This window comes from Pezoporus wallicus, unplaced genomic scaffold (assembly GCF_028554395.1).
Source record: "Pezoporus wallicus isolate ANWC-B61680 ecotype Strahan unplaced genomic scaffold, APGP_CSIRO_Pwel_v1 contig_6464, whole genome shotgun sequence".
Lineage (NCBI taxonomy): Eukaryota > Metazoa > Chordata > Aves > Psittaciformes > Psittacidae > Pezoporus > Pezoporus wallicus.
The window spans coordinates 1,710,817-1,722,913 of record NW_026642130.1 but is presented as its reverse complement, the minus strand read 5'-3'; the positions used below and the strand labels follow the sequence as shown (position 1 = coordinate 1,722,913).

The following is a 12,097-nucleotide window of genomic DNA, read 5'->3' as shown; positions in this document are numbered from 1 at the left end:
GGAGCACTCAGGGTACCTTCAGTGATGTATCTGGCATTCAAACAGTTGTCTTGGCTAGAGCAAGAGCTTTTTCTCTGAAATTAGGGACCAAGTGGATTTTAAAAGTATAGCTGGTCAGATGCATTAGTATTGCTGCATACTCTGAACACTTGCAGTTTAGGTTTGTAATCAAATTATAGCTTGTTTCTAATTGTAAACCTGGAAATAAGCAATGCTGGAACTCAGCACTACCATAACCAGTTTTGTATGAGGTATTAAACATTCAGCATGAATTTCGACATGTTAATCTCGGCTAAGAGCTGTTAGAAGAGATGGGCGAGCATGGAAGTAAAGTGTTGGAATGAGAAGCAGCATTCACCATCCTGGAGTCTGATTCTGATACTGCTTTAGCCACAGCAAAGGGACAGCACAATCCTGAAAGCCAGCCAGTTCTCATGCCATAATCTGGAGTGGCCGACCGGAATTCACATCATTAGCTGTTCATTTGACTTTGGGCCTGGCTGCGTTTCATCAGTGTAAATCTAAAACGTCCCACTTGGCCTGCACTGCTGAATAAAATGGGTACATTTTTTTATTGTCTTGGCTCAGTTGAGTTGCTTAACATGGTTTATAAAACATTGTCAAGATGCAGATGTTAATATGAAAAATTTTTTTAAGCTGCCTTTATTGTCCAGTGAAACTAAAGCATGCGTTACACAGCCCACATGGCTTCAGATGTTTTAGCTTGCAGCTGAACTCTTCCTTTCTGAGATACCTTGGGTTGCAGTGCACCTTTCTTACTTTCAGGACATGTTCATTCATTACAGCAAAATTACTGTATTTTTACTTCTTGCAAGGGAGAGCAAGGTGTCTTTCTCTGTGTTTAGAGTAGCATTTGCTTTTCAGTGCTGTGCAGGTATTAGCCATTCTGATGCTGCTGAGGCCGGGCCAATTCCCTGATTTCTTTAGATGAAATACCACTTCATACCATGATGTTGCTATAGAGTTGTGAGTAAGCTCCATGCCCAACGTGCAAAAAAAATAATTGCAGCAAAAGAATACAGCAGAATAATTTTTCATGTTGCATTGAAGTTCTGTGGGTCCTCTGCAAAGCAGCATTTCTAATCTCTTGCTCACCACAAATTTGGGGGTTTGTTTGTCAGCAAAAGCCAAAAAGCCTGTTTGTTCCCAATAGTTTTTTTAACTACACTTCACAGTCTTTCAGGGATTTCAGTTTAAAAAGGTGCTGGTTGAGGAGCAAGGTTTACTTCTCCAAGTACCGCTGGGCTTATTTGTTTGTTCTCTACATTAATCTTCCATAGGTTTCTGCATGCTAATTCTTACGAGTGTTTGGCCATTTTCCAGTGTTAGTTATAGGAAGAATAAACCCAGGAGTACATTTTTAAATATATGGTGTTACTACCGTTAAGTACCGAATACCTAAGATTTAAATCTGGCCCAGATTGAAATATTGGCTACAAATAGAAGATTCTCTATTTGTACCAGTAGTGGGAATTTTACTCTATCCCAGAAAATGTGGGATTTTAATGTGCCTCGAGTTCAAAGAGAAATAGCATGTGCAGAATACGGGTTGGGGAGAGGGAGGGAAAATCATAACAGACTAGTATTTGAAATGAGCATTTATCTGCTTTGCTCTGTGCATGTTAGGGGTCAACCAACTTTGCATTACTGGACAAAAAGCTCTCCTGACCAGATACTGTCTCGTGAAATGGATGATTGAAACAACAGGAACACACTTCAAAGTAATTGCATGTTTTTGCTGTTTATAGTGGGTTGTGAGTTCAGTTTTAACCAAACTCTGGTTTGGCAAGAAGGTCTTTTTTTTAGAAAGCATAAGAAAAATAATTACATCATTACTCAAATGGTGAAATTAGCAGAATGTAAGCCCAAAGAAGTTACTTGGTTTCATTGCTGTGAAAATAAGGCTTTCAAACAGCAGTCTTTTGTTAGATATTTGTCCGTTGACTCACACATCACAGCGCAAAATCACATACCTCCAACTGAAATTACCTAGAAACTAAGCAAAATGAGTCTCCACTCTACTTTCATTTTCAAATCGAGACTGAGGCACACACAGCATAGGTGTTAAAATGTTTTCAGTTTCAGTAATCACCGGTCACCATTGACACAGAAGAAATTTCCCCTTCTCACACTCGGAGCCTTACACACATGATGGTTCCTCGTGAATTACCTCCATTCATCACAGGTATAGTGTCGTTCTTTGCTTCAAGCCTTGAATTCAACTGTCGGTGCAAAGGCTGCTACGTGCCAAACTGTGATTTGCAACCACAATTTTATGAACAGCAATATATATGCTGAATTTTGTCTTGTAAATACCTGCAAGCGCAAAACTCTCCTGGCAGTTATTGCCCATAGAAAAGTTGTCTTCTTACCAGCACCGGACTGGTATGAGTCTGCATGAGCTTTATGAGTTTCAACCGTTTCGGTGTTGCTGTGTCTGACTGCAGAGCCTGCCTTTAGAGCTGGGAATGGGAAAGCTGGTGCATGCTGCAAGACAACCCAGATGTGTGGAACACATGCCATTCTTTGGACTTCTTTCCTAGACATACTAGCTCAAGGGCTTTACACACAACCAGGGTTCAGTAAAGTACAAGTTTCAAGACAACCCACTAAGATTTCAGAACCACCTATCCTTGGGTCAATGGGCATTTCAGTCCATTAGATGATATTGAGAGGGAGCTGCTTTGTGCAATTCAAGAAGTGTGGTTGGGGACAGTTCATCGTGTTCAAATAATGCGATTTTCCTTTAAGCAAAGGGCAGTTCTAGTGCTGAGTTCTTTCAGATAATCAGCTCTCAGCAAAGAAAATGAGCTGAATGCACCAGTGTAATTAACCAATTTTCTCCTGTTTAAATACACAAGACTCAAGATTGTGAAGCATCCACCTTCAAAAGGCACGATTTACGTCATGAAACCTCCAAACCTGCCAGCACTAAGGGGAGGAAGGAAGCTCCAAGAAGAGAGGAAAACCACACAAAGTCTATTGGAAACACTGCACAGCATCACGCCTGTCTTAAAAGAGGATCTTACGATAGTGTGTCCTCGAACAGCGTGAGGATTGCGAGCATCCGAATTAATTCCTCCTCATTCCTAGGCAGTGTGAGGTGAGGTTTGCAGTGGGAAGGGTTATAAATCTGATCCGCATGGATTTAGTGGCTGAGGAACTCCCGGGAAGGATCTGAGCTTAGAATACTTGGACAATAACCAAGGCTGTCGTCTCTGTACCTGCCCCATGTAAGATAAGCGAAGTTTTGCTTGTCTTGTATAAGCAAACTTTTAGTGATGTGGGACTGGTCAATATGGTAAAAATATAAACTTTGATGGTGGCAAAAGTCTGAAGATTGTTCCAAAGCCAAATTCAAGCTCAATTTTTCAGCAAGTCAGAACTTAAGTTCTGAGTCACTCAGAAGATATTTTTCTTTCCTTACCTTAGTCCATTTTTATAAATTTTAAAGTGTAAGAGGCAAAATTCTCTAGTCCCTTTTAACCTAAAGGAAATAATGTATGTATATGTATTTTGCAATTTAAAGCTGCATTTTAAAAATAGAGCAGAACTATTCAGCACTGTGGTTGTGTGCATGTTGGAAATCTTAAAACTGGGGGGGTTTGTCCACATTTTTGGCTGCATAAGGTGAAAACTCTGGTTTCTCCTCCTAGCAAATAAATGGTCCCTGTAGCAGTCCCTGGCGGATCCGGGGAGGCCGGGCAGTGGGCAGGGTTGGTTCTTCTGTCTCAGTGGTAAAGCAGCTGGGAGACGAGAGACAGCTCTTTGCTGGGAACCCCCAGCTGCCTCTGCAGATCCTACCCTTGGGAGACGAGAGCTTCATCAATAATTAAGGAACATGTGAATATTGAGCTAATTTAGGGTTTGCACTTTCTCACACTTTGTAATGTCTCCGAAGCAGGGGGGTGTGGGGAGGTTACTTGGTGAAAACAGACCCACTGTTTGCAAGCTGAGTAACATGCCAGATGTCAGATCCATGCCAAAAAGGGGTATTTTTGAAGAGTGGGGATGGTCTTGCCTGTACAGTGCAAAAGCTGGGTTCAGGCACAGATTTTTCTGCTGGACCCATGGGAGTTTGCTGCCACTGTTCCCCATCCGTGAAAATGGGGAGAACAAAGCTTTCTTCCACCCTTTGTCTGCTCAATCTATTTTAGCTCATAGCTTTTAGCCGTAATTTCCCTGCTCTCAAAGCCCTGTGAGAGCTCCGTTTCTTCCTGTGCCCCAGATACAGGTAAAGCGCTGCACCAGAACTGGAAGGTAAGCAGAAAAAGTAAAGATTAAGTTTTTCCAGACTGCTGCTAATTACCCTGATACGGTCGCAATTAAAAGGTGGCATTTTCACATGAGCCCTGGCTGTCTTTATGTAATGCAGAGCTTCCGACAGGACAGGTTTAACCAGCATTTTAGGTAGGGTGCAGGATGAAACCCATCTTACTAATGCAATCAGAATGCTACAGGAGAGAGGGGGGGGAAATATGAAGTGTTTATTATTATCATTATTATTATTACAGTTTGCATTCCAAAGGGGGGGGGGGGGGGTGGTGTCCTAGGAAGGTGCTGTCTTTTAGCAGGGAGAAAATCCAAACAAGAAATATCCTCAAGTATTTCTTTGTCCTGCAACCACACAGGAGTCCCAGCACACATCTCTGAAGGAACCCAAAAGCCACATGAGTTTACCCCTGCAATACCTGGGGTGGGGCAGATCAAGCAATGTTACCCCCGTGATGCAGAGGGGAATAGCAAGGAACCTCCAGGTGTCTGCAGCAGAGGCAGGAGGTGGATGTGAGTCCTGTCCCTGCTTGGTGGTTGATTCTCCCCCAGAGCTTTCCTTCCATCCCAAGCCATGTAACAGGGCTCAAGAGGGATTCATCTGTTCCTTTTCCCTTGAGGCAACATTCTATTCTACTACTACTACTACTAAAGCTTTCTGGCCTCCGGGGACTCTACTATAGAGGTAATATGTTGATGATGATGATGATGATACCCAGGCCCTGTGCATCCTGAGGATTAAGAATTAATGCTGAGCAATCTAAAACCAATTCAAAATAAACCCTTGCAGCTTCAGGCAGTCCCTCGTTAATGCACTTCAACCCCTACTGAAGGGAAATCAGAAAAATAAAAGAAGGATATTACAGGTTCTCTTCCCAACCTCTCACTGCCAACCTCTGCAGCGACTCCCATCTGGAAAAGGCACCCAGGAGACCTGTTTGGAGCAGGATGGAGAGTTTGACATCCTCCCTCTCTTCCCCGTCCTGGCACTTCAAGGCGTGAGACAGGACTTTGGGAGAGAAACGGAGCCCGCTCTGTAAAGCCTGGGACAACACGAGCGGTCCCCAGGAGCGTGCATGGCTCCAAAGCACAGATGAAAGGCAGTTGCTATGTGCCAGCCTGCATGTGTGTGTGTGTGTAAAGGGTTTATAAATCTGTCCTGAGACCAGGAAATCTCCTGCGCCTTTTAGATTTAATAGAAGTTGCCTTCCTGTTGTATTCCCAGATAACGCAGCTCTGATCAAGCCCACTTGTAAATAGCTTAATAGATGTAATCAGTTCCTTTGGAAAATGTTGTTGCTTCCGTAGGGTTTTAATTTGGTCCCGGAGAAGAACTCGGAAAGGGCAGTTGCTGCTTCTGCTGCAAGTCAAGTTAGCACCTTTCAGCTCTCCAGACCCCCAAATCACTGTAATCCAGGAGGAACAGAACCACAGCAATCCCACTCCTGTGCAAAGGAAGAGGAGAAACCAGGAAACCCAGGCAGATCTGAACCCACACAGCATACATTTACATACCATTCTCTCCATCACTTGTAATCTGACAAGAGTCAATAGGAACACCTAGACATGTGGTAAATCACTGCTTACCTGTACAAACACCCCAGCTGGGGATCCGCGATGGGTTTTTCCCCCCTTCTGGGGGGTTAGATGGGGCAGCAGCAGCCAACCCTAGGAAATGCCTTCCCATCTTGCACCCCTGCCTGCCGGCTTTCTGGCAGCACAGAGAGGAAATCCACAATCAGTCAAAGCGGAGCCGCTGCAGCCCTGCAGCCCATGTCAGGGGGTCAGAATCATAAAGGAATCAAGGGACTAAATATATTCCACTGGGCAGGTTGCAGAGATGAGCTGGGCAAGGGCACCCAGCTGGGGATTTTTGGTCTCCTTAGTGATACTGGAGATCATCCTGGTGGGGGAACACTTCCTGGGGGAGACTTTGCTGCCCTCATGAGCACTGAACTGGGGTTAGTGAGAAATAAGGTTGTGGGATGGTGGTGCCTTCATCCCAGCTAGGGTGGGGGACAATTTGCAGGATGGAGCAGTGCTCCATAAAACAACAGCAAGAAAAAGACAACAAAGTATTGGACTGGCCTTACGTGTCCCCGAGATGGGCTGTGGGGACCAACTGGGGATGTCACAGCCTGTCTGAGCTGCCCCATCCCTGTCCCTGCCCATGTGGTCCCCACAAAGCTCACACAGGAGCCCAACCAGGCTGGACAGGCACCCACCAGCAGCTTCACTGTGACCCTCTTTCCCTTCCATGCAAGGGGACCTGGGAATCTGGGGGAACTGTGTGAAAGCCAACACGGGGTGGCAAAGCACAGCCTGGACTAGTGATTAAAGCAGGAGCTGTGTGGGGCCAGAAAGGGATACCCTTGATTGATTTGTGTAGGGAATTGTTAGGTAGGGCAGGGATACCCCTGCCTTGATTTCCCCATGCAAACAGGCTGCAGCTTGCCAAAGCCTGGGGAGGGGTCTGAGGAGGGGACACCCTATGGGAATCTTCTTTTTGGGGCTCTTCTCCTTTCCAGAGCACCCTGAAAAGGTTTCAGCGCCCTCATCTCCTCTCTATATATTTCCCCCAGCCTTGAAGTTCTGGGGGCTCTGAGGTGCAGTGGGGGGGTGGGGGGTGCAGCCGGGGCTGTTTGGGGGTGGTAGGGCCATTTCCAGCTCCGTCCCCCTCCCCTTCAGTGGGCAAAATAAGAACTAATAATAATAATAAAAGGGGGGTGAGAGGAGAAGAAAGGGGTGTGTTGGGGGAGCTCCCCCCCCTTCTCCCCCGGGCGGTGATGGGGAGAGGGAGGGGAGAAGTTTTCTCCCCGCACCACCCTGGCCGGGGCTCAGGAGTTTGCAAACAAGGAGGAGCAGCGAGCACCTTCGGTGTCATTGGAGGAGGCTTTTTCCAAGGAGCTCATAAATACGGGGGAGGCCGGGCAGGAGGCTGGGACTGCGCTGGGACTGCGCGGGGACCCCGCGGGCAGAGCCTGTCGGGGGGGGGGGGGGGGGGGGCCATGGCTGCGCTGCTCGGAACCTTCCCCTGGCCGGAGCGGCTGGAGGGGGACGCGGCCGAGGGGGTCCCGCCGGGGCCGCCCCCACGGTGTCCGCCGGGAGAGAAGGGCTCCGAGAGCCGCATCCGCCGGCCCATGAACGCTTTCATGGTGTGGGCAAAGGACGAGAGGAAGCGTTTGGCCGTGCAGAACCCGGACCTGCACAACGCGGAGCTCAGCAAGATGCTCGGTGAGGAGAGGGGGCATGCGGGGTTCGAGGGTGCGACTCCGCGGTGAACGTCCGAGCACCCACTCGGGCATCCCCGAGGGTGCAGACTCTATCTGGAGCCATTACCCCGGTGTGGGCACCCCTGCACCCATCGGCCATCCTCTGGGGTATGAACCCTGCCCAACCGGGAACCGTCCCCGCTGCTCTGCGGTGTGCAAACCATGCCTGGGTCTGGTATGCTGGAGTGCCTGCATCCTCCCGGCCACCCCATGGAATATAGGCAGGTCCGGCAAGCTGTGAGTGGGCACCCCTGAACCAGCATGTCCAGGCTGTGGGGTGCAAAGCCTGGCCGGGTCCAGCATCCTAGGGCAACATCCAAGGACTGCCTTGTGGGGTGCAATGCCTGAAGGGGTTCTGCACCCCAGGGAGCAGGCACCCGTGCACCCGCCCCGCAGGACACAAAGCCCAGCAGTCGCCCACACTCTGGAGTAAGCAGCCACTTGGATGCAAACCCTTCTGGGGTGCAAACTGCTTGTGCTGCCAGTGGCAGGGATCCCTGCACGCCAGGCAAGGAGGGACCCCCTAGATTTCCTGGCCTGCCCCTGCTGTCCCACTTTGTCCCTAAGCTCACTAGCCCACCCCAATATTGAATGGCACTCTGTGTGTGTGTTTCTCCTGTTTCTGTTGGAGATAACAACCCATTTTAAACACAGATTTGTTTCCCACTCCCCATCTGCTATTTCCCCCCTCTCACAATCCCATTTTTTTAATGTGAAACCAAGAGGGCAAACAGAAAACACCAGCCCAGACAGTCTGAGAAAGAGCTGCCCAAATTGCAACACAGCCTTGCTGTCCAGCCTCTTACCCAAAGTTTGTGTTTCCTTGTACAGTTTTGTGGTGTTTTCTTTGCTGGTTTGGGTTTTCTCCTTGCTGAATTACCATGCAGCATCTCAGCTTGCTAGTATTATTTCTGCTGTCTCTTTGGCAGTGGGAAGGCATCAAATGCTTTCATCTGTATCCTCATTTCTCCCCCTACCCAGAGGAACAGCCTGGGGTATCCTCACCATGGGATACACCCCCCTTGCCCCGCCACTGCCTCTCTACCCTGTGTCTTGGGGACATTTTGTGTATCTCAAACTGGGAGCAGCAAGGTCATGGCACCCTGGTCTATCCTACACCCCATGAGTCCTGGCAGGGCGTGGGCTGGGACACATCCAGGGACACCATGTCCTGACCCCTGCTCAGCCAGGCATGGCCTTGGCCGTCCCTGCTGGGCAGCCATGATCTCCGTCCCACAGAGGCACTGGAAGATCAGCCATGGAGCTGGGGGAGTTTATTTGTCCTGATTTATCTGCAGTGAGGCTCAGCTAACCCTGAACCCACCCTGCGCAGGGACTTGGGATGGGAAGATTTGGAGGACATACAGTGGCTTTGATCCCCATCTTCTTCATCCTCCTGCTGCCCTCCGATCCTCCCGAAGGGTTTGCAGGCTGCATCCTCCATGTGTGCCAGCTCAGAGCCCCTACCTTGCCCTTGTGTTGTGTGCCTGCAGGCTCTGGGAGGCATCCACCTTTCCTTCCCCTGCCGGGGGTGCTAAGAGGAGTTTTGTTCTCTGTTTCAGGCAAGTCCTGGAAGGCTCTGAGCCTCTCGCAGAAGCGTCCCTATGTGGAGGAGGCTGAGCGGCTGCGGGTGAAGCACATGCAAGATTACCCCAACTACAAATACCGGCCCCGGCGGAAGAAGCAGGTCAAGCGCATCTGCAAGCGGGTGGACCCCGGGTTTTTGCTGGGCAGCCTGACGCGGGACCAAAACGTGGTGCCAGAGAAGCGGACCTGCGGCCGGGCCGGGGGGGATAAAGAAGGGCTGGGTGAGTACCCCCCTCGCCCAGTGCTGCCGTCCGTCCGGGGGTACCGGGAGGCCCCAGGCAGCGGCAGCAGCACCAGTGTGGACACCTACCCCTACGGGCTGCCCACCCCCCCGGAGATGTCTCCACTGGATGCCATAGACCATGAGCAGAGTTTCTTCTCCTCGCCCTGCCCCGATGAGCATCACCGCTCCCACCTCGCTGGAGCCACCTACTCCCCGGAGTATGCAGGCAGCTCCCTCCCATGCAACCACCACCCTCTCAGCCCGGTACCGCAGCCAGCAGCCTGCATGATGCCCCCGGCCTCCAGCTGCCCCTCCCTTCCTCCTCCTCCTCCTCCTCCCAGCTACTACACACCTGCCTTCCCCTCCCTGCATCCTCCTGCCCTCCATGCCCACCTGGGCCAGCTCTCCCCACCGCCCGACCACCATGGCTTTGATACCTTGGACCAGCTAAGCCAAGCTGAGCTCCTGGGGGAGATGGACCGCAATGAGTTTGACCAGTATCTCAACAACCCCGGCCATGGTGACCACCACAGTGGGGTCTTGGTCAATGGACACATCCCGACGTCTGGCAGCTCCCATGCCTCTGAGACCAGCCTCATCTCCGTCCTTGCCGATGCCACGGCCACCTACTACAATAACTACAGCGTCTCTTAGAACCTCAGCCAGGGCCGCCTGGACCGGCCGAGGAAGGACCCAACACAGTATTATGAGGCGTTGTGCCCAGGGACATCGCTCACTGCCCCTCAGGGTGACCAAGCCCGAAGTGCAAGGGCTGTGGAGTCTCCTCGGTGGTGTAGGTAAAGGATTTCGGTCGGCGTTTCACCACTGGTGCAAAGTCTCGGGTGCCCTGCTCCAAATGATGCTGGGGGGATTTCCCAATGCCAAAGCCCATTGGCCAAGACCCTCTTCCAAAGCAGAGATGCTCCTGGGAGCATGGGAAGGCTGCCCCCAGTTTGGGGCACCGCCAGGTCTGCTTTGGAGTTGGGAGGGTGGCAGCATCCCACAAATGGGAGGTCTGAAGTCCTGGCAAGGGCATAACCCCCTGGAAGGGGAAAAGGCATGGGAGGAAAAGGGGAGATTCTGGTGAAAGGGTGCACAGCCTGCAAGCCACTTGGCTCATGGTGTCAACATTGCCACAGCTGCCCTGACCTGCTTGACCATGCTGTTGGGGCTTAAACGACCCCCTGTCCTCATACCCCCAGACTGTGAGTTGGCAGCTTCATCCTTTGGGAAACCCCAGAGGAGATGGTACACCAGGGATGCTTCGGTGGCACAGGGGCTGCAGGGGGGCAACAAGCCACAGGGGCGCTCAGTCTGAGCATTCCAGAGGTGGGCAAGATCCTTGGAAAGGCAGGATCCAGCTGGCTTCTTTCCCCTCCATGGCTTCATTTTGGCCTCCCAGCAAAAGCACTGCCAAAGGGGGTGCAGCATGAGCTGCCCTTCCCGCCAGGCTGGGAATGGGTCCTGGGATGAGCATTTTTGGCAAAGAAGTGATGATGTAGCAGGCATAGTTTTTATCAAACATCCTTCGAAAGCAAATGCTTCACATTTGGAGCCGCAGTGCCCAATGCCTCTTCTAACTCTGGCGTATTATTGCTTGTAATAAAGCTGTACATTGATTTATTCCTTCCATTATTCCTCCCCTCGGATTTTGTATTGCTCGAGTTCTCTTCCTTTTCATAAAGATGAAGCTTTATTTTAAATCAGTTATATGACATGATTAATCTTAGTATTTACTGTATGGCACTTGGCAATGATTAGTTAGTAGCGTGGCTATGATTTTCTGGTTTCGGTCCCAAACATGTATTAATAATAATTGCAAATAATACTTTAAAGCCCCCCAACTTCACAGGTTTTTAAGCTAATACATTCCATCTTTTTTTTTGTGTGACTCTATGCATTTTGAATGAGTGTAGATACGAGTTTGCATAAAATATTTAATTTAAATAGATATGTTTTTATACGATGATTGTTTTATGATTGGAATAGCTGGAGCTATTGACAAAGTTTTCAAACCATAAACGTTTCCTGTGCAAGTGCTATTTTTTTAAATTTTTTTTTGTTGGTATTTGCAGCCAAACTTTTCTACTTCTTTTTTTTTTTTTTTAATAAAAAAGATCTGTGGTTATCTTTACAAACTGTGGACTGCTTTCTAACAAAGTGACTCAAGGCATGCGTTCGCTTTTCATGGGGTGTCGCAGGGGCAGCAAGTCACTTTGATGGCCTTGATCCTGCTTTTGCCATCTCACTAATACGGTCTTTTAACACCTATGTAGATACTACCATGAAGTTAAGGCAGAGCTTTGCCTTTGGTGTGTTGGCGAGCACAAGTGATGGATGTTGCCTATTTATGGAGCAAGTGCCAGTGCCTGGAGCAAGGGTTTTATTCACATTTAAGGCCGTCTTTCACAGTTCGTGCTGATGCACCACTTAAGATGCTCCACAGTGTGAGGGCCATGTAAAGGGTCCGTGATGCTAATGCAGATCAAGGCAGTGAGGCCTGAGATGTGGAAGCGTGGGTCAAATTTGGGGGGCTGAATCAAGGGCACTCTTGGAGGTGGATGTTGAGTGGTGCCCTTCAGGCATAGCTAGCAAAGAGAAAAGCTTAGGTCATCTTGCAGTCCAGGGACCACCATCACAACCTGCTCTTGTTAGACATTAAATTAGGCTGTGTCCCTGTGTCCTTGAGGTTAAGCCATTCACACTTCCCAAAGAAGTGTCT

At 49.5% G+C, this 12,097-nt stretch overlaps 1 protein-coding gene across 1 annotated transcript; it reads left to right on the top strand.

Annotated features, from left to right (window-relative positions):
- The first annotated feature begins 7,247 nt into the window (after positions 1-7,247).
- On the top strand, positions 7,248-11,503 carry SOX7 (SRY-box transcription factor 7). Its single transcript, XM_057427490.1, has 2 exons — positions 7,248-7,527; positions 9,128-11,503. Exons 1-2 carry the CDS (start codon positions 7,302-7,304, stop codon positions 10,027-10,029), a joined length of 1,128 nt encoding a protein of 375 aa, XP_057283473.1. The 5' UTR covers positions 7,248-7,301; the 3' UTR covers positions 10,030-11,503.
- Positions 11,504-12,097: the final 594 nt, after the last annotated feature.